At 39.1% G+C, this 22,500-nt stretch overlaps 2 protein-coding genes across 2 annotated transcripts in view; one reads left to right on the top strand and one right to left on the bottom strand.

Moving 5' to 3' along the window:
• Positions 1 to 5,987: 5,987 nt before the first annotated feature.
• tcte1 (t-complex-associated-testis-expressed 1) lies at positions 5,988 to 19,368 on the top strand. The gene is made up of 5 exons (XM_043218614.1): positions 5,988 to 6,330; positions 7,138 to 7,706; positions 9,901 to 10,350; positions 12,554 to 12,641; positions 19,234 to 19,368. Exons 1-5 carry the CDS (start codon positions 6,162 to 6,164, stop codon positions 19,239 to 19,241), a joined length of 1,284 nt encoding a protein of 427 aa, XP_043074549.1. The 5' UTR covers positions 5,988 to 6,161; the 3' UTR covers positions 19,242 to 19,368.
• Positions 17,412 to 22,500, bottom strand: part of tmem151ba (transmembrane protein 151Ba) — a 10,618-nt gene continuing 5,529 nt past the window's right edge. Inside the window, exon 2 of the mRNA XM_043218613.1 lies at positions 17,412 to 20,708. Within this exon, the coding sequence (XP_043074548.1) occupies positions 19,236 to 20,708 (1,473 nt within the window). The 3' untranslated portion in view covers positions 17,412 to 19,235. The remainder of the gene's footprint in view (positions 20,709 to 22,500) is intronic.

The following is a 22,500-nucleotide window of genomic DNA, read 5'->3' as shown; positions in this document are numbered from 1 at the left end:
AATTCCTGCATGCTTTAAGGCAAGTTAATAGGCCAAAAAAAAAAAAAAAAAAAAAAACCACTCGTCGGTGTTAGGGAAAGTTGATTTCGTATTGCAATATTGTATTACGGCGTGAAAAAATTGCTTTACGTTAGATTATTTTTGCAGGAGGGTTGCTTTTTTTTGAAACTGAAATTTTTGTAAAATGAAAAGTAGTGCTAGTTACGTGAAAAAAGTAATCCGATTACTTTCAACACTCCATGTAACTAATATATATCCATGATCCCAAAATTAGTCACTGTAATTATTATTATTTTTATTTTTTTTGGAGTTTTTTGAATATGCGTAGTCATACAGGTCATATTCGTATGCACGCCTTCATGTATGAACCTAAACCTGCATGGTTTTGTCGACACCTTAGCAAAGGTTTTTAGAGAGATCTAGGGTTTCTCTTTCAAAAATAAAACCAAAATTTGAAGCAAGTGCTGCTGAATTAGACAAAAACACTTCTCGGGATATTCCTAATATTACGAGGATATTAGAGTCACGGAGGCAAAGTTGACCAGTGCCTTTTGTGTTTAGTCTTTAAAATGAATCAAGGAGACTAAAAGTTAAGTCGAGCATCACTGTATCGCTCGTGTTTAAGGTCCGTGATTTGAATAAACCCCGAATGTTAAAGAAATATTTCACCCCAAAATAAAAATTGTTAATAATATACTCGCTCTCAAGTAGTTCCAAACCTGTACGTAGTTTATTTAAAAAAATAAATAAAATAAAATAACCGGGCTGTTTCGTGTCACTTCCATACTATTCCCAAACAGACAGACTTTCTTTAAAATATCTTCCTTTGTGTTCGGCAGGAGTCATAAAATCGCTCCGAGGGTGAGTAAATGATGACAGAAATCTGGTTTTTAGTTGTTGGAGTAAAGGGGTGCATTCAGTTCAAGGAAGCACCGCTTTTGCAGCTATCTGTCTCAACTTTTTCACGTGCAAAAATTCTCTGTCTTGCATGTTGTGCTTTTCTTCCGACCGGAGCGTGGTGCGCTGAAAGGCTGTGAGGGTCTGGAGCAGCTGTGAGTCGCTCTTCTCTGTTAGTGTGGCAGGACTGGGGAGCGTGTGTCTTGTCGACTGGGATTACTCTGACAGGACAGTGACAGGACGCCCCGGGACTCAGCTCACTGATGTGTCGTAAAGAGAAGTGTGACAGGAACTCTCTCTCTCTCTCTCTCTGTCTCTCTCTCTCTGTCTCTCTCTGTCCCTCTCTCTCTGTCCCTCTCTCTCTCTCTCTCTCTCTCTCTCTGTCTCTCTCTCTCTCTCTCTCTCTCTCTCTCTCTCTCTCTCTCTCTGTCTCTCTCTCTCTCTCTCTCTCTCTCTCTCTCTCTCTCTCTCTCTCTCTCTCTCTCTCTCTCTCTCTCTCTCTCTCTCTCTCTCTCTCTCTCTCTCTCTCTGTCTCTCTCTCTCTGTCTCTCTCTCTCTCTCTCTGTCTCTCTCTCTCTGTCTCTGTCTCTCTCTCTCTCTCTGTCTCTCTCTCTCTCTCTCTCTCTCTCTCTCTCTCTCTCTCTCTCTCTCTCTCTCTCTCTCTCTGTCCCTCTCTCTCTCTCTCCCTCTGTCTCTCTCTCTCTCTCTCTCTGTCTCTCTCTCTCTCTCTCTCTCTCTCTCTCTCTCTCTCTGTCTCTCTCTCTCTCTCTGTCTCTCTGTCCTCTCTCTCTTTCTGTGTCTCTGTCTCTCTCTCTCTCTCTGTCTCTCTCTCTCTCTCTCTCTCTCTCTCTCTCTGTCTCTCTCTCTCTCTCTCTCTCTCTCTCTCTCTCTCTCTCTCTCTCTCTCTCTCTCTCTCTCTCTCTCTCTCTCTCTCTCTCTCTCTCTCTCTCTCTCTCTCTCTCTCTCTCTCTCTCTCTCTCTCTCTCTCTCTCTCTCTCTGTCTCTCTCTCTCTGTCTCTCTCTCTCTGTCTCTCTCTCTCTCTCTCTCTCTCTCTCTCTCTCTCTCTCTCTCTCTCTCTCTCTCTCTCTCTCTCTCTCTCTCTCTCTCTCTCTCTCTCTCTCTGTCTCTCTCTCTCTCTCTCTCTCTCTCTCTCTCTCTCTCTCTCTGTCTCTCTCTCTCTCTCTCTCTCTCTCTCTCTCTCTCTCTCTCTCTCTCTCTCTCTCTCTCTCTCTCTCTCTCTCTCTCTCTCTCTCTCTCTCTCTCTCTCTCTCTCTCTCTCTCTCTCTCTCTCTCTCTCTCTCTCTCTCTCTCTCTCTCTCTCTCTCTCTCTCTCTCTCTCTCTCTCTCTGTCTCTCTCTCTCTCTCTCTCTGTCTCTGTCTCTCTCTGTCTCTCTCTCTCTCTCTCTCTCTCTCTCTCTCTCTCTCTCTCTCTCTCTCTCTCTCTCTCTCTCTCTCTCTCTCTCTCTCTCTCTCTCTCTCTCTCTCTCTCTCTCTCTCTCTCTCTCTCTCTCTCTCTCTCTCTCTCTCTCTCTCTCTCTCTCTCTCTCTCTCTCTCTCTCTCTCTCTGTCTCTCTCTCTCTCTCTCTCTCTCTCTCTCTCTCTCTCTCTCTCTCTCTCTCTCTCTCTCTCTCTCTCTCTCTCTCTCTCTCTCTCTCTCTCTCTCTCTCTCTCTCTCTCTCTCTCTCTCTCTCTCTCTCTCTGTCTCTCTCTCTCTCTCTCTGTGTCACTCTCTCTCTTCTCTCTCTTTCTCTCTCTCTGTGTCTCTCTCTCTTCTCTCTCTCTCAGTGTATCGGTGACTTGATCTCTTTCTAGGAGTGAAGTATGGAGGCTATAGTATAAAAATGAATTAATATATTTACTTCATCACAGCATCACTACCGGACACACTGGACCCACTACAGTTTGCCTACCGCCAGAACCGGTCTACGGAGGATGCCATCACACACCTCCTCCACACAACCACGAGCCACCTGGACTATAGTTCAGCGTTCAACACCATAGTTCCCTCCACGCTCACCTCGAAGTTGGAGTTCCTGGGACTCAGCCCATCCCTGCGTCCCTGGATCACCAACTTCCTGACCGACAGACCACAAGCCTGTGTGGCCACTACAAACTCCACCACCATCATTAAATTTGCTGACGACACTGTCGTGGTGGGCCTGATCTCCAACAACGATGAGATGGCCTACCTTCAGGAGATCAACAACCTGGAGAGATGGTGTCAGGAGAACAATCTGCTCCTGAACGTCAGCAAAACAAAGGAGTTAATAGTGGACTTCAGCACGAAGCAGGTGCGCTCTTACCATCCCATCATGATCGACGGGACCCCAGTGGAGAGAGTGGACAGTTTCCAGTACCTGGGTGTTCACATCACGCAGGACCTGTCTTGGTCCTGTCACATCAACACCCTGGTGAAGAAGGCCCGGCAGCGTCTATACCATCTGAGGCGCTTAATGGACTTCAGACTCCCATCTCAGGTGCTCAGGAACTTTTACACCTGCACCATCGAGAGTGTCCTGACGGGAAACATCACCTCCTGGTTTGGAAACAGCACCATGCAGGACAGGCGAGCTCTCCAGAAGGTGGTGCGGTCAGCTGAGCACATCTACAACAAGCGGTGCTGTACCAGGGCCAGGAAGATCGTGGAAGACCTCAGCCATCCCAACAATGGACTCTTTTCTCTGCTGCGTTCCCCAGATACTCGCCACTACAAATGGACAGTTACAAAATATTGCACTAGTCACTTTACATTGGACATTCACACAGCCACTTTATACTTTATTTTATTTTTTATACTTGTACACTTCTTCTTCTTATATATATATATATATATATATATATTTTTATATTTTTATATTTTTTTATATTTTTTTTTTATTTATTTTTTATATTTTATATATATTATATATATATATATATATATATATATATATATATATATATATATATATATATATATTTATTTTTTTTTCTAACCTAACACTGGACGTTGTAAAAAACATTTCACTGCACGTCGTACCATGTATGTATGTGTGACAAATAAAATTTGAATTATATATATATATATGCACATGTATATATGTGCACATGTATGTATATATAACTTCCTCAATATTTTTCTTTTTTTGATATTTTTTTTGCAATTATGACTTTTTTTTAAAAATCTTAGCAATTCTTTAAGCAATTCTGCGCCTTTTTTTCAGCTATAAGTCTGTATTTTGCAATTCTGACTTTGTTTTATATTTTATATCTTTTTTTCCCTCACAATTTCAAGGTTATATCTTGCTCATTTCCTAGGATTGTGCGCTCATCGCTCGTCATTTCGAGTTTCTCACAAATCGGGGCTTGCATCTCACAATAATGTCTTTTTCATTTAATTCATATCCCCAATTTGGATCTTTGTATTTCTTGTAATTGTTTACATCTTGCAGTTCTGACTTTTTTTTTTCCCCTCACAATTATCAGTTTATGTCCGTCGCAGTCGGGGTTTACATGTTGCAAAGTTTACATCTTAAAAGTTTGCAAGCAGTTTGTAGTTTTCTTCATATTGTGAATTTTTTTGTTGCATCTGTGATTTGTGATATCTTGCAATTCCGAACTGGCAAAAAAAAACAATCAACATTAAAAAAAAAAAAAAAAATGACATTAACATTTTTAATTTTTTAGCTCGTGCCTGTAACCGGTTTGCATTACTTTTGAATGATTATAAATAATTTAACACTAGATTTTGTTGCACTTTGACCTGTATATTTTGGCGATAGCGTGGCCTATACGCGTGTTTGAATGATGATCTCAAATAAGGAGCCGTCTTGGCTTTATTTGTGTGTTTCTCCGCCGGCTGCCGCTGTCTGATGAAGCGTGACATTAGCTTTTAGGGAGGAATGCAGGAGTTTTGCAGAGGGCTGAAGTCTCAGCAGTTTTCGGGTGTCAGTCAACTGCTGCTGACGTCTGGAGACGCTTCGGGCCGTGTCTAGTTGTTCACGCTGAGGTTGGCACGAGCATGATGAGAGCTTGGAGGATAACGCTGATCGTGCGTTTCTTTGTCTAGACGGTCATAAAAAGAGCTGTACGCCTTCTCAGAAGGGTCAACCTTCTCAGAATTATTAATTATTCATCAATTATACAAAATGCATGAATAGTTGCTTGTTTGAGAATGTTCACGTTCCCTTAGTTTTTGCATGAAAAATACTTTTTAGGTTATTAAACGGTTATTGATCTAATTCTCCCTCCTGTTCTCATAACTGTTGCCAAGGAAACATTTCTCACGTTCATCTAGAATTATTTTAAGTAGGCTACTACTACTACTACAAAAAACTGTAGTCATGACTTTATTTTAATTTTGGGGCGTTGAAGCGAAGCCCAGACGTTTCAAGAGATCTCTATCATTAGGTGTGTGTTAGTTGATAGCAATAATTGCATTTTATACAGTGTTTCAGATGTGAATATTAACATAATTGATATCAGTCCAGCAGCTTCATTATTGTCAGTTTAACTTGATTTGCACTTGATCGCGAGGATGTGTTTTTTCCTCCATGTTGCCTGTCGTCTCAGACTCATCATGCAATCTCAAATGCGATGCAGTTTTGAAATTATGTTTATAACGCAATGCATTGTCGGTCTTATGCACGCGTCGGTGTCGGAGTCCCTCAAACCATACATATTTTGATTTGCACGACCTGCACCAGTTATGCATCGCACACGCAGAAATTAATTAACGCAAATGCATCGTCACATTGCTGACATTTTAAACAAAAATATTAGTTTTATTTCATCATATAACGATATATATTTTATTAAAATTTTTAGTATTTTTTTCACGTCAAGACACGAAACCTGAATCGTATTTTATGGAGCACGGCCTCGCGTATCCTGACCTTTTAAGCGAAGTTTTGCCTTAATTCTAAATCTGTTTTCAACCCGACCTTCCTTATTCTTTATGCCTCGTTTTTTTCCCCTGTCTTCTGTGCGTTTGCGTGGTGCGATGTTGTTAATTCGGGTTTATTTTAAGCGCAGGCGAGGCTGTTTCGCACGTTCAGCGTAAAGTATGCGCGCGCGAGGCGCGTGAGTGACGCGAGGCGCGCGTCTGTTACCATGACGACGACAAACTTTACGGAGAAGCTGAAAGTGAGTAGCTAACGTTTACCTGTCGACTCGCCTAACGAACGAGCTTCGCGTGTCTTCGCTCGAATTCCTCATTTTAAACGTGTAATATGCCGAAAAAGGAGTCTCTTTAACGTCCGTCGAGAAAAGGTGTTTTAGCTGCATGTCTCGGAGTCGGTCTTCACGGAGAACCGGGAGCATGAGGCCGGTAAACGCCGCCGCTGACGGGCGGGAAATGCGCAGCGTGATCGCGGAGGACCCCGAGTGGTCCCTGGAGCTGGTTCCTCTGCTAACAACCCTCTGTCTGCAACATATCATAAACCATTTTACAGGTAAACGATGCCATTTAAGTGTATCTAACAGTTTAGGGCGCCTCATCTGAACTGTGCAGATGTTACACAACACAGACGACATGGGTAAAAGTTAACTGATCGATTAAGTTGCACTAAGAAAACTAAGTTTTTGTATAACAGGTTTCCCTAAATGCAGTGTCTAAATATGTCTGAGCAGTGTCTAAATTTGCAGCTGAGACGTGATCTAATTAAAAATGCATTTTGTTGACATATTAGAGGGTTTAGATGGGATATTAGATTGAAATCTTCTTTACATAAGACAGTCTTGAGATAGCATTTGTCCTTAAAAACCTTCAGGGTGTGGATGGCAATAAGCAGCACTTACATACCAGATTTAAGTGGAAATAAAATATAAAAAAAGTTTTTATTAAAATCTACAGGCATGCAATAATAAGATAGGAATAAAACTACATTTCGCTGTTTTTTTCATCATTTTGAGAAAATTGATTATGCATTGTGATTGAAATCTGCCGACACGAATAAGGCAAAATCGAACGACATGCAAACAAATCCCCCTTTAATACAAATAGAAATAGGAATAAAACTGTAAAATGCGGTTCATGTAAGTGTTGCTGAGATACTGAAATTTACAAACGCAGAGAGACAAAGCCCGATGAAATAAAGACTTTCCTGAAATACATAATGAAAAGCAAAACAGCATAAAATATGAAGCATTTAATGACCACTGCATGGAAAAAAGGAATAAATAAAAATGCCTCTAGTGTCTTACTTTAACGAAAAGATGTTCTCAGTTTGCATTAAAGCCTCTACCGTGCTATTTTGCAGAGAAACCCATTTTGGATGATCTTACGCCCGACTACAAAGCGTACGTCCTCCAGCGACTGCCGACGTCTCTTCCCTTGACGGTCAGCGCAAACCTCATCAGTGACGAGGGCTACTGGAAGCGCTGCTGTGAAGGTCGCTGGGCTGTTGGGGACGTCTCGGCGTACGACAACAGCTGGAAACGCATGTTCTTCGAGCGTCACCTGGAGAACATCATTGAATACTTCATCCCGGATGCGACCGACACCAAGACGATCCTGGAGGCGGTGCCACTCTGTCGAAACTTCATAAAACGACTCCGAGTCTCTCAGCTGCTGCCGCCCATCAAAGAGTCGGCCAGGTTTGACGAGGACGACCGCTCGGATTGCGCCAGCGACACGGGCAGCGAAGGACCCTCCATGGATCACTTCGATTTCCGGATGCTGCTCGACAAGCTGCCCAACCTCGTAGAGTTCGACGTGGTGTACGGAGTGAAAGGATGCGGCATGAACTTTGAGTGGAATTTGTTTGAGTTCACCTTCAGAGACTGCGAATCCCTGGCAAAAGCTCTGAATTCCTGCAAGACTTTACAGGTTCAGTTATTGTCGTTGTTATTATTAGTAGTGGTGTCGTTAATTTTTCTCTGAAACACAAGAGGAGATATTTAGTAGATTGTTAGGGTTAGGGTTAGATAGGATTATGTTAGATAGGGTTAGGATTAGGATTATGTTAGGGTTAGATAGGGTTAGGATTAGATAAGGTTAGGGTTTGATAGGATTAGGATTAGGTTGGGTTAGATAGGGTTAGATAAGGTTAGGGTTAGATAGGGATAGGGCTAACCTAATTCTAATTCTAACCCTAACCCTATCTAACCCTAACCCTATCCCCTAACCCTATCCCTATCTAACCCTAACCTAATCCTAACCCTATATAACCCTAACCTAATCCTAACCCTATATAACCCTAACCTAACCTAACCCTCTATAACCCTAACCTAATCCTAACCTTAACTCTAAACCTAACCTAATCCTAACCCTAACCTAATCCTAACCCTAACCTTAACCCTAAACCTAACATAATCCTAACCCTAATCCTAACCCTAACCTTAACCCTAAACCTAACATAATCCTAACCCTAACCTAATCCTAACCCTAACCTTAACCCTAAACCTAACAGAATCCTAACCCTAACCTAATCCTAACCCTATATAACCCTAACCTAATCTTAACCTAATCCTAACCCTAACCTAATCCTAACCCTATCTAACCCTAACCTAATCCTAACCCTATATAACCCTAACCTAATCCTAACCCTAACCCTATCTAACCCTAACCTTAACCCTAAACCTGACAGAATCCTAACCCTAACCTAATCCTAACCCTATCTAACCCTAACCTAATCCTAACCCTATATAACCCTAACCTAACCTAACCCTCTATAACCCTAATCTAATCCTAACCTTAACTCTAAACCTAACCTAATCCTAACCCTAACCTAATCCTAACCCTAACCTAATCCTAACCCTAACCTTAACCCTAAACCTAACATAATCCTAACCCTAACCTAATCCTAACCCTAACATAATCCTAACCCTATCTAACCCTAACTTTAACCCTAAACCTAACAGAATCCTAACCCTAACCTAATCCTAACCCTATATAACCCTAACCTAATCTTAACCTAATCCTAACCCTAACATAATCCTAACCCTATCTAACCCTAACCTTAACCCTAAACCTAACATAATCCTAATCCTAACCTTAACTCTAAACCTAACCTAATCCTAACCCTAACATAATCCTAACCCTAACCTTAACCCTAAACCTAACATAATCCTAACCCTAACCTAATCCTAACCCTATCTAACCCTAACCTTAACTCTAAACCTAACCTAATCCTAACCCTAACCTAATCCTAACCTAATCCTAACACTATCTAACCTAATACTAACCCTAACCTAATCCTAACCTTAACCCTAAACCTAACCTAATCCTAACCCTATCTAACCCTAACCTAATCTTTAGAGTTTTCTTTGTGCAAAAAAATCATTTTGTATAATTGGCTCCAGAAAGAACAAGGTTAAACATAAAAACAATTGAGATGGGAGGAAACATTATATTTCAGTGCAGCGGAACAGAAACCTTTTGTGAGAGATTACAAAGTTACTCAGGGAGAGCAAAATACTTTTTCAAGAGAGAGTAATTTTTCTAGGGAAAAATACAATACTTCTGTGAGATAGCGTAAAGATTTTTGGGAGGAATGCGATACTTTAGTGAGATAGCGTAAAGTCTCTTGGGAGGAATGCAAAGAGAGCGTAAAGTTTAGTGAGAAAGTGTCAAGTTTTTCGGGGAGAACACAATACTTTTATGAGTAAGCGTAAAGTTTCTTGGGAGGAATGCAGAAATAGTGTAAAGTTTTTCGGCGATAGAACACAATACTTTTGTGAGAGTGTAAAGAATTTCAGGAGGAATGCAATACTTTTGCTAGAGAGCGTAAAGTTTCTTGAGACAAACAAAATACCAATCTTTGCAAAAATGATCAAAACAATTTTAACAACGTTTTGGTGACCTTCATCAGGTATATTCTCCTACAATATACCTAAATATACCTGATATAGGTCATAAAACCAAAACATTGTTAATAAAACGTCTCGCAAAGATTGATAGCGTGCAGGTTTTTTTAAATTAAATGATTAAATATTAAACATTTTTAGTTTTATTTCAATTCAATATTTGAATAGTCGTCATTTATTTAATTTGGCTGTTAACTTCCCACATTTTGCACCAGGTGCTCAGAATCCGTCGCAGTAAGGTGGACAACGAGAAGTGCTGTCTGCTCGTGAGTCAGCTGCTGGATCACCCGTCCCTGCAGGAGCTCGACTTCTCACATAACCACATCGGCGACCGCGGAGCCCGAGCCATCGGAAAGCTCCTGACCCGCGCTCAGCTGAAGAGGCTGGTCGTCTGCAACAACCAGATCAGAGGTCCGGGAGCTCAGGCGCTGGCTCACGCTCTGTCCAGGAACACCAGCCTGGTGTCCCTCAACCTGAGGCTCAACCGCGTCGGGGACGAAGGGGGTCAAGCTCTGGCTCAGGCTCTGGTGAAGAACGGGACCTTGGTGAGCCTTCACCTCGGGGGAAATAACCTGAGCGAACCCACGGCCGTGGCACTGTCTCAGACCCTGGTGGAGAACCGTACCCTCAAGAACCTAAACCTGTCCAACAACAGACTGGGAGTCGTGAGTAAACCTCCCAATATATTATGGCTTATACACATTTTCTTCTCCTTTTTTTTAATCAACTTGGTTTTCGTATGTGTATATAAAGGATGCATAAAGCGATGTAAATAATGAATCATTTAATAGAACAAAAAAAACTATTAAAACAGATACATTCTCTCGGTTTTGACAGTTTTATGTAAAACAGGATGCAACCTGAGATGCAAAATCTTACAAGGAAGTTTTTTCCTTAAAAGAAAAAAAGTTAATGCTGAAATATTTGCTCTATTTTGCATCTCGGGTGAACGATATTAAATCTCGTTTTCCGAAAAATTCAGTTTCTGCTAAAACGATCGCGTTTTGCGTCCTAAGTAAATCTAGCTTGATTTAAGAATATCTATATATTTGTGATGGGGAAAAAAAACACTTTTTGCAATGAATTATGAACAATTCATTTTCACCTTTTTGGGTTTTAAAATCGCTGGGAATGAATCCAATCTTTAGCAGCTGCATCAGGAAACTATCAGCTTGCAATCCGGCTTTATTTTTACCATTCCGTCCTGTTTAACCTGAGAAACGAAGCATTTAATTGCGTGCTCAGAGATAAATATGCAATGACGCAGCCTCGTGGTTGATGTTGAATTATTCATGTCTGCCGGATAGATGCTCTCTAACAGACATGTGGGATGGGGATTACCTCTCTCCGGGGACGTGTGGTCCAAATGGTTCCTGCAAATCACATTTCAAACCATCTCTCGGCGAGGAAAGAGCTCTGACGCTGCTCTCCAGAAGCACTAGGCCGCACGCTCAGAATCAATGTGATATGCTTCGTCGTCAGCGTATGCCCGTTTACAGTAGAGAGATCCGGCTGCTGCTAAGTCACATACTAAATTATGTTATTCTATTTAAAGGCGGTATGAAAAACATCGCACTTGCAATGTCAACAGGAAGCAAGTTTGGCTCTGTTTCTGTGCACCCGTTGTCACTGTGAATTATTCATCAGTGCATCTTTCATGAAAATGCCTCATCATTTTAAGCCATGCATATACGGGCTTTTAGTTCATGCTAAAATATCTAGTCACCGTTTTTAGGCTACTTGAGGTCATGAATGGTTAAAGTTTAGCTATAATACCAAATAGTGTAAAAAAAAAAAATCTTGTTTTTTGGCTGGATTTTACCCATTTTTAACATATACATGGTAAAAAAAAAATAATAATTAATATTTCAATAATTCATAATATTCAATCATTTAGTAGTTCAATAGTTTACAGTCAGTAAGAGTAAGACGTTAATATTTCTATTCAGCAAGGACACATTAAATTGACAATAAATACATTTATGATGTTGCAAAAGGTTTTTAGTTTCAAATAAACGCTGTTTTTGTGCATTCTGTTGAAAATCAAAGAAAAATAGACAGAGGACAAAAGAACATTTTAAGAAAAACATAAAAAAAATAAAACATCAGTTTCTAGAAAAATATGAAGAAGCACAACTATTGATAATAATCGGAAATGTATAATCAGTGCATTAAAATTATTTGAAGACTGGAGTAATGATGCTGAAAATTCAGCTTTGATCACGGAAATAAATTATATTTTACAATATATTCACAAAGAAAACATCTTTTTTAAATGGTAAAACTATTTCACAATTTTAACGTATTTCTGCTCAAATAAACACAGCCTTTATGAGCAGAAGAAACTTAAAAAAAAACAAAAAACAGCGTTGTAGGTATTAATAAATTGTCATAGTTCTTGACATTTGTGTGGTGTAATTTCCTTTTTTATATTTTAAAAATGTATTCACAAAGAAAACTGTTTTTTTTTAAATGTTAAAACTATTTAACAATTTTAATGTATTTCTGATCAGATAAATACAGCCTTTGTGAGCAGAAGAGACTTAAAAAAAAAGAAAATAACATAAAAAAATCTAACTTTTAACGGCGTTGTAGGTATTAATAAATTGTTATAGTTCTTGACAGTTGCGTGGTGAAATGTCCTTTTTTTATCTACTCAAAGACCACGGCTCACATTCATTCATAATAGATAAAATCAAGTCTTGCCCTCTCATTTTCTTACTTAATACGATTTCCTGGAAATATGTCACATTGCAGAAGTAAAATGGGTCGCAGATGCCATTTCGTGTTGACTATGAAGCCCTGAATTAAATAAATGGAGTCAAGGACGTCTTTAATGAACCTCACACGCAGTCGTGTCTCCTGCAGGACGGCGGGAAGGTCCTGGAGGAAGGGATGTCCCACAACGGCAGTCTGGTGGAGTGTGACATTCGTCTGACCGATGTGTCTCCGGACAGTGAGTACTGCATCGCTCAGGCTCTGCGCGCCAATCAGAGCCAGGCTGCAAAAATCACACACACACGCGTGATCCCGGAGCTGAAGACTGAGCCGATGAAAACATTGTGAAGAAATACAAAAAATGACCAAAATCATTCTTGCTGTATCTATTATTCTTGCAGATGAAGATAAAACATTTCAGCTAACCGATATCAAATTGCTTTCGCTTAGTTCGTATTTCACCCTAAAAATTAAAGAGTAAAAATATTTAGCAGAAAATGTATCCCAGCAATTTTTAGTACTTTCATCAAAATATTTTTATTATCATTAATAAGCGCTGTCAAATGATTAATCGCATCCAAAATATTTTATTTTTGATTGCATAATGTTTTGTGCATTTTTATAATATATATAAAATGTATGTATGTATGTGTATATATATATATATATATATATATATATATATATATATATATATATATATATGTGCATGCATGCATGCAATGAAAATATTTATATGAATTTACATGTCTATATTCCTTTAATTTATATTATAAAGAAATATATTTGTTATATAAACACACATATATTATATATACATAAATGTACACACATCCATATATTATTATTAAAACATTTTATTTTAATGTGATTAATCACGATTAATCATTTGTCAGCACTAATTAATAATAATAATAATACTATAATTTTCAACAATATTTTTAGTATCATTGCTGTTGTTGTTTCACGTTAATCATCATTTTAAAGGAAAATGTGTAAACTGTCATGAATAACCCTGATGCTTTTATTTTATATTATAATATAATTTCACGTTTTTCACGATTTTGTGTGTAATATGAGCCAGAAGGTTACCAAATTAAATCCTAAATAAGAGAAAATTATTACAAATGAATAAAAAAAAAAGATCAAGTAATAAACAAAGTCGATTAGTCACAGCGCATTAAGAGATTTGTCTTGTATTACAAATTAAGTTATGATATATGTAATTTGCATTTTGATATGCATGTACTAATTTGCATACATTCATGTAAAAGCTGTACAATTTGGTTCACGTGCAAAAATTACCTTTAAAAGAAAGGTGTTGGAAATATACAAACTCAAATAGTTAAAGTTTAATCACATGTATATTTGGGATTTTTATATTTTCTCTAGTTTTATAGAAAGCATGTTATAGTGGTATGGTATAGTAAAATAACACAAAAAAGCATAAAAACAATTTCATCATTCACAAGCACGCATGAACAGATGTTAAGAGCAGCATGTTTGACTCAGATGTTGAGTGTGTGTGTGTGCGTGTGTGTGTGCGTGTGTGTGTGTGTGTGTGTGTGTGTGTGTGTGTGTGTGTGTGTGTGTGTGTGTGTGTGTGTGTGTGTGTGTGTGTGTGTGTGTGTGTGTGTGTGTGTGTGTGTGTGTGTGTGTGTGTGTGCGACACTGATGCTTATCGAGAGTTTGACTCCCACAGGGAGAATTAGCTCATAATTAGAGAGTGTTTAAGTGCCAAAGGTCACTGACAGTGAACCAGAGAATCAGAGACCAGCTGTAATCAAACTGTTTCATTGAGCACGTTCACCAAAAAGCATCTCATTTTAAACTCGTTTTACATATGCAACAAGAAAAAAATGTTTTATCCAAAGCAATTATTTCATGCTTTATAAATTGCTTGGATGGTTGAAATGTGGACCTTATATACACTATTGCTCAAACATTTTCTCACTACTAAAAAAAAGAAAATTGATGAAAAGTGGCAGCAAATACGTATATATTGATTGAACAATATTTCTATACATTTTAAATAAGTGCTATTCTTTTGAACCGTCTACTCTTTAAAGAATGCATCATTTCTGGATTGATTGTAGCCAGAAAGGTCTGGAGTAATGATGCTGAAAATACAGCTTTGATCACAGAAATCAAATACACTTTAACAGATGTTCGCATAGAAAAAGGCCGTTTTAAACTGTAAAATTATTTAACAATTTTTACTGTATCTTTGATTTTTAAAAAATGAGATTGCTTTTAAAAACGTCGCATTTTTACTTTTGAATGCTACCCGGAAAAAGACCTGAATGAGAGCTTAATAAACCTAGTTAACATTTTAATGGTCCGCACAGCCTCAGACGTGATCTGAAAAGAAGATTTAGAGTGAAGTAAAAGCACCTTGCTACATTTCTGTTAAAATACAATGCGTGTAATATTCCCCATAAGACCAGCGCTGTGCATAAAGAAAGTAAACTGGGTGATTTTTTGATTTCATGCTGACTTTAATGTCATCCTGATTCAAATGAAAACACTTGGACACACACATTTGGCCTCCAACCTGAGATATACCACAAACTGTAGAGGCAGCATAGTGTTTACAGACTCTGTGTGACATTGATTATTGTGTAAGCGCTGTTTGCACTGAACTGGCCTTTAGCAGCATAAAAACATCTACAATGACCGTCCATGCTTGTAAATGATCATTTGGTCAGTTGGATGTGAATGACAGACTGTCCACTCGATGTTATGAAAAACTCATGTCGTTTCTGCGTTATGATACTGTACAGCACATTGGATGTGATTATTGACACTGACACAATGGCATTCAACACAAAACCATTATACCAGTATCATACTGACCTTTACTGTATGCACACGTGTTATGGTCAAATAAACAATGGTGACCGTTTCTGTGCACATAAACTGTTCTTCATTATTTATATATTATATATATATATATATATATATATATATATATATATATATATATATATATATATATATATATATATATATATATATATATATATATATATATATATATATATATATATATATATATATATATATATATATATATATATATATATATATATATATATATATATATATATATATATATATATATATACATATATACTTTGTTTTGTATCACAATAGAACAGACTTTCTTTCCAAAAAAAAAGCACAGTCAAAAAAAATAATAATAATAATAATAATAAAATGGTCTTTTGCATAACAGGATGAACCTCTTGAAATATGTCCTTGTCATATTTTACTCTAAAAATTAAAATAATGTATTATTAAAATTTATTTAGCATAAAATGAATACTAGCTTTTTTTTATTTTTTATTGAATTATTTTAACGCTTCTACTACTGATACTACTGCTGCTACTAATAATAATAGTTGTTGTTGTTGTTATAATTTCACATTATGGTAATCATCTTTTGAAAGGGGAATGTCTTTAACTGCAAAATCCAGATGTGTATATCATAACTGGTTTAACAAATCAAATCCTGATTAAAAAGTAATGGTAAATATTATTATCAAATCAGTATTTGAATGGGAAATGTGCTGATTAGTCATGACAACAATCACAATAATTATATATGTCACATATTCGAATATCAAAACCGGAAATTGACATGTTTTACGAAATTAAATCTCTAAAAGAAAGACATACGTTTGAAAAAATGAGTAACAAAAGGCGAGCTTTATGATCGTTACGAAAGTGATGGTGAATGATTTTGACTGTGTCCGAGTCTGGTCTGTGCTTCAGTCGCTGGCCTTTTCTTCGCTCTGATATTTACAGTATGTTCTTATGTCTGAGCTCACGCAGAGGATCACTGTACTGTATATTATGCCGCCACTTCGGGCTTTTATAGATTATTTCGTCAATGTGTTCAGACTGAAGCTGCGGCGCTGATGTAAACGAAGTCCTTTCCCAACAAAGACATCAGTATGCTGCGTCTTCCCTTTGCTTGATAGATCATAAAGTTTGTTTGTGTATTTGAAGAAACAGGAACATCTACGTTTCTATTTTTAAGGTCCGTTTTGAGCATCGTTTGAGTTGCCAGCTTATTTTTAGCCCTACTTTCCGTGGTTTTCGTCAAGGGCCGATTTTAATGTTCAAAACGATTATGACTTTTCTCTTCAGAGCGACTCGGAAAACACACGAGCGCGGTTTCGGCACCAAAGCCTTTAAATAATTCAACACGAACAATAAAATAACAGTCTGAGGCACTTACGTTCCTATCAAAAGAAGAGGTAGCTTAGAAAAACAAAAGTTATCCTACCTTCACATGTTAATATTGTAGATTAATGTTCATTACATATCCAGCAGGAGGTCTTTTTTGAGGTTCTCGTGTCCTTTAGGCGCGTATATTAAATTATTCATAGCACTGACACCATTGCCATAAATAGATCAGAAGAAAAAGGTGTTTATGAGTAGTTTTTAACTGAATAAGTTCTGTAGCATGTGAATTATTTTCGAAATGTTTTTAACATTTTTATGCCTTTGACAGAACAGCTCTATGAATTATGATATTTTCATGTCTGAGCAGTTGATTTGCTTTTCTGGTAAACAGTCAGTAACCTCCAACATTGTGTTGCTTTAATATTAACAGAGTATACTGTGTGTGTGTGTGTGTGTGTGTGTGTGTGTGTGTGTGTGTGTGTGTGTGTGTGTGTGTGTGTGTGTGTGTGTGTGTGTGTGTGTGTGTGTGTGTGTGTGTGTGTGTGTGTGTGTGTGTGTGTGTGTGTGTGTGTGTGTGTGTGTGTGTGTGTGTGTGTGTGTGTGTGTGTGTGTGTGTGTGTGTGTGTGTGTGTGTGTGTGTGTGTGTGTGTGTGTGTGTGTGAGTGTGTGTGTGTGTGTGTGTGTGTGTGTGTGTGTGTGTGTGTGTGTGTGTGTGTGTGTGTGTGTGTGTGTGTGTGTGTGTGTGTGTGTGTGTGTGTGAGTGTGTGTGTGTGTGAGAGAGTGTGAGTGTGTGTGAGTGTGTGTGTGTGTGTGTGTGTGTGTGTGTGTGTGTGTGTGTGTGTGTGAGTGTGTGTGTGTGTGTGTGTGTGTGTGTGTGTGTGTGTATTTATATATACATTGCAAGTAGAACTGAAAGCGTTTCGTAACATTCCATTGGAATCACCAAAAAGGAAATGATAGAAATGTTTCACAATTGCTTTTTTTCATTTGAAGTCAACATGAACCCAAATAACCCCGTTTACTTTAACGCGTTGTCATGCGAACGCTTTTTCAATGCATGTTATCGCAAAGTAACAACGGCACGGCTTGATTCACCTCTGAAATAGCTTCCTTTCTTCCTCCAGTCACTTTAAATCGTCTAAGCAATAGATCAAGTTTCACATTTTTAACAAGGAACATTCTTATTTATTTTTAAGACGGTGTTATATTAAAGAAAGACGCGTGTCATGAAAGCAAATTGGGTTGTGAATGCCGTTTCTTGTTGACTTCACGTGCGAAGTGAGAGTTTGCCAGATGTTGCCATCATAGAAGACGCTGATAAAAGCGTCGAGATGTTAATAAACACCAGCCTGTTACAATAATTTGTAATTATGAGTCATTCAGCTTTGTCTGAAGTTGTTTTTGTACATTTGTTCGCACGTTTAGGTGGAAAAAGTAAACAATCTTACATTTGGCGTATTGAAACAAACATTTCTGAAAAACCAAAGAGAAAACGCTTAATAAATGGGACATGTTTTCTATTTAATAATAAAGTGGGTTTTTTTTTTTGAGTGAACACAAACTCAAATGAACCCAATTTTAATTAGTTTTAATATAAAAACTAGGTTTCGGATTTCACGTTTCATCTGCCGCTTTAACTCATTATAGCCGGATTGATTCTGATTGGCTGTCAAAGAACAAAACTAAACTTTAGAGCTAAATCTTTATCATCATCTTAAAAGTCATTATCGTTGGTGTAAACGGGCCTTTGACGTCCAACCTTTTTTCATGATCCAGTCAATCCCCCACGGATAAAGTTTTACATTTTTACAAGGGTCATTTTACATTGCTTATTTATGCTCTTGGAATACGTCGTTGTACTTGAAATATGCAATATGTAAAAATGGGTTTCGAATCCCAAATTCAAATGACAGAAATTGAATTTGAATATGGTGCATCGCAAGTGTGTTTACACTTAATCCAGTCTCATGAAAATGCATATGGATAGTATGCCAAATAAAAACGAAAACGCGCATTTGTACGAAAAACGGATTTTGGCGCAAATGTTTGGCATGCATATAATATGCAGTTTTTGCGTGCATATAGTACAAAATTTGTTGCCGTGCATATGATACGCAACTACCCTACGAGCCTAATCCTGCCCATTGCGTAGTATATACACACCATTTTTGCGTATCGTCAGCCTACAAAAAATGGGCGGTGCCAATAAAAAGTGTTTTTATTCTGCATATATAGAGTATACGCACATTCATGAGATTGGGTAGCTAGATTTGACCCTGGAACACAAAAGCAGCCTTGAGCGTATAAAATATTTAGTAAATTTTCTACATCAATACATCAGATCTTAATTTTTGATTAGCAATTTTCTCAGTATTTCCTCAGATTTTCAAATAGCTGTATCCCGGCCAAATATTGTCCTATCGTATCGTTCAGATGATTTATCCCTTTATGACTGGTTTTGTGGTCCAGGGTCACATATCAAAATTCAGACTGCGTTTGTTATGAAAAAATGCAATTCAAAGTTTTGTGCTAATGCACTTTTAGAGGGAAAGGTAAAGATTCGTACAAACATTTCTGTACCAGTCTGTTAATTTTACAAATGCAACACCGCTTTTGTGTTTTCGTCCTTATGCTAGCGCTATAACGAAGTCTCCACGCAGTGTCCGTTCCGATGCAGCGAATGGCGGTCGTGACCGGCGCAGCCCTCGTTGCGGTGAATAATCAGTACCGGAAAATACAGAGCGTCCTGATAGGCTGGCGGAGAAGGTGGGCTGTCCTCATTGGCCGACTGACCGGCCAGGCATCGCGTGCTTTCCGTCGGACAGCTGGGATCGTTTATGCTACTGCTGCGACTTCGCCAGAGACAGCTGCGCCGCGAGCCGTACAAACGGCCCAGCGAGAACCGGCTTCCGCTGAAAGGCAAACGCGGACTGCTGCTGTTGCAGATACTCAGCGCGCTGCGCGAGAAGATCGACGAGCTGCTGATGGAGCGATGGCAGCGCTCGCAGTTCTGCCGATACCCGCCGAAGCCGTTTCCCCCGGCCGCGCCGATTCCGCGCGGCGAGAACGTGTTGCAACTGGACTGCTGCGCCAGATCCATGAGCACGGCTTCGGAGTAGCTGGGAACGAGCTGTTGGTTGGAGCGAATGTGCCACTCCAGCTCCGTGCTGTCGATGGTGTTGACCCGCGGGATGTGACGGCAAAACGGACGCTCATCCAGAGGCGTGACAGCCACGTAGTCAAACCCGAAAAGCTTCTCCACGTGATAGTGAACATACGCCGTGCGGTACTCCGTCAAGACCCGCAAGGGCCAGGATAAAGTCAACGCCGCCGCCAACCAGAAGCTGCACTGTGACGCATACCAAGGCAAGCGATCCGGATCCGCGAACGCAAGCATGTATTCCTTAAACTCCACGTTTTTCAGATGCATCCCTTCGCGCGCTTCCATATAATCGTCCAGTCCTTCATTCTCCGTGAAGAAACGCGCCCTTTGCGTCAAATAGGAGTTCTCGGACTCGACATTGGCGAAACTGAAGCACTTAGTGAAGCGCAGCTTGGTCACCGGGAAGCCTTCCAGACCCGCGAGGAGCTTCGAGATGTCTTTAACCCCGCAGTTCCCGTAATCGAACTCTGCCTCGGCGACGTGCGTGTTGACGCGCTCGTGGTAAACCTGCGTGGTCGTGTAGGCGTCGCCGTTGCGATACCGCGTCACTTGTCTCGTCCGGCGTACGTAATGGTAACTTATAGCCTTCCACCAGATGCACGGCGTGGCCTGTTGCATGCGTTGCACGCGCTCGGCGACGCTCTCCAGGTCTACTTTAAACTGGAGTTCGTTGCGCGAGTAGCAGTGCCAGCACTCCACCAGGTAAACCACATAGAGCATGACGAGGAAGGCCACCGGGATGTAGATGTAGCCGTTGGAACAGGGACTGTCGTGGTACAACATGGACTTGCCCTTGAAAGCGCTGTCGAAGGTCAGGCGCGTGACCTTCGTGACTTGGCACCAGGTCATAGCGATCACGCAGCAGTACATCAGCAGTGAGAGTAAGAGGCATTTCCAGTGCGAGTCGCGGCACAGGGACTTGCTCAAAGACTGCTTTACAGGTCGTTGCTGTAAGATATGAACAATAAAGAGAAAGAGAGAGAGAGAGGTCAAAAAACAGCATTGGTTTCAGCATGAACTTTTAATCTTTGCATTTCGCAGATGGCTGTCTAGTGGAGAAAGGTTCTTCAAGCTGAGAGAAAATGCTTCTGTTGGTCGAAGGGTTGTTTGGGGATCCAAAAATGGTTGTTCTACTCTCTAATACCGTACAATTTGAGGTGAAACGTGTACTTCAATCATCTTCTCTCTTAAAAATAAAGGTTCTTGGTTGTCATTGATGATTCCAGGAAGAACCTTTGGAACTCCCAGATGGCAACATGCAGTAATAGGAACAGTTTTTAATGCTGGGTTAAATACTTCCCAGAGTTGGGTAAAATTTGGACAGAACCAGCTGTTGGGTCGTTTTGACCCAGTGGTTGGGTTACTATCCGAAAGGTTGAGTTAAACATTTAAAGATAGTAGTAGTACTGACAGTGTTGTATAAACATGGCTGCAGAACCAAAAAGTGGAAGAACATAAATCATTTCTTTATATGAAATTCGATTAATGTGACAATTAGAGATTAGACTGCGCTTATACTGAAGTCTACATGCTAATACGCACTATACTCATAATCACGCAATGCTGCGTTAATGTTCTTAACATTAATAATTCCAGAATATAGTATTACAATACTAATGTGCAGAGTTTGATGTGATATGAGTTAACCATTTGTTAGATTTAATCACCACATAGCAAGCATTATTGTAATGCTTTTTTCCTCAGTCAGAACAAAGAGTGGCAGACTTGTGACTTGCTCGTTTAGATGACAATATATGGTAAAAATTCTTTTTTGGGTTATATATTCCTAGACGTCAGCTAGAAATTTCATACAAACATTATTTCATAAACGCCATAGTCGTGAGATGCAGTAAAATTTTGGACGCGCCCATAACCACAAAAGACGTTACTTTTCTGATAAGAAGTGTGCAAACTCAAGAATTTCCGACGATCGTTTCCGTCCAGTCCGCTCGTTTTCTAGTGTTTAACCACAACTGTTGTGGTTTTTTTTGTCATATTTCTAATGTGAGGCTGTATTACGCCGATTCTGCCACTCCGTCACAAGAAGGTGACATTTTAAGCTCCTTATGCAGCCGAATCTGCCTCGTTTTGAAAGAGTCTTCCCTTTGTTTCGCGTCCAGCCAGCGCCGTTACGCATTTGTGAGGTCGTTACATTTGATTGGCCTGCTCGTGCATCGCAGGAAAAAAATGGCCAATCAGAAGAGAGGCTCATGAATAGCAATTGGACAGGCAAAAATCTAGCTGTTTTTGACAGAGCTCCAGAGAAAGGAGCTGTAAAAACATATTGAGATATTGAGGTTTTTGTTACTTATAACACAAATATATTCTTAAGGACATCTAAAATAAAACAAACAAACATGATATGCATGATATGGGACCTTTAAGTGTCATGTGTGTTATGATGGTGTTTTGTGTTTGCATGAATGACTCTGTGCTCCTTCTATATATTAGTATATACACACACACACACATATGTATATATATATATATATATATATATACACACACACATATATATATGCACACACACTCACACACACACACACATATATATATACACACATATATGTGCATTGTTGAATTTACTGGTTTCATGAATTTTTAGTTTTGCTCTAATTGTAATTTACTGTAACTGTAGTTTATACTGTAAAATTTACCAATTTTAACTGTAAATGTGTTTACAGTTTTTTACCGTTTTTTTTTTGCAAAAAAAATTTTTGGCAGCAGCTGCCAATTTTCT

This window comes from Puntigrus tetrazona, chromosome 20 (genome assembly GCF_018831695.1).
Source record: "Puntigrus tetrazona isolate hp1 chromosome 20, ASM1883169v1, whole genome shotgun sequence".
NCBI lineage: Eukaryota > Metazoa > Chordata > Actinopteri > Cypriniformes > Cyprinidae > Puntigrus > Puntigrus tetrazona.
This window is presented reverse-complemented; position numbering and strand designations above follow the sequence as displayed.

What these genes read in the sequence shown, in the direction of transcription:
- tcte1 (XM_043218614.1), top strand. Translation starts at nt 6,162, where the DNA reads ATGTCTCGGAGTCGGTCTTCACGGAGAACCGGGAGCATGAGGCCGGTA. An exon ending in TATCATAAACCATTTTACAG is followed by an intron (nt 6,331 to 7,137) that starts GTAAACGATGCC and finishes GCTATTTTGCAG; the next exon opens with AGAAACCCATTTTGGATGAT. An exon ending in ATTCCTGCAAGACTTTACAG is followed by an intron (nt 7,707 to 9,900) that starts GTTCAGTTATTG and finishes ATTTTGCACCAG; the next exon opens with GTGCTCAGAATCCGTCGCAG.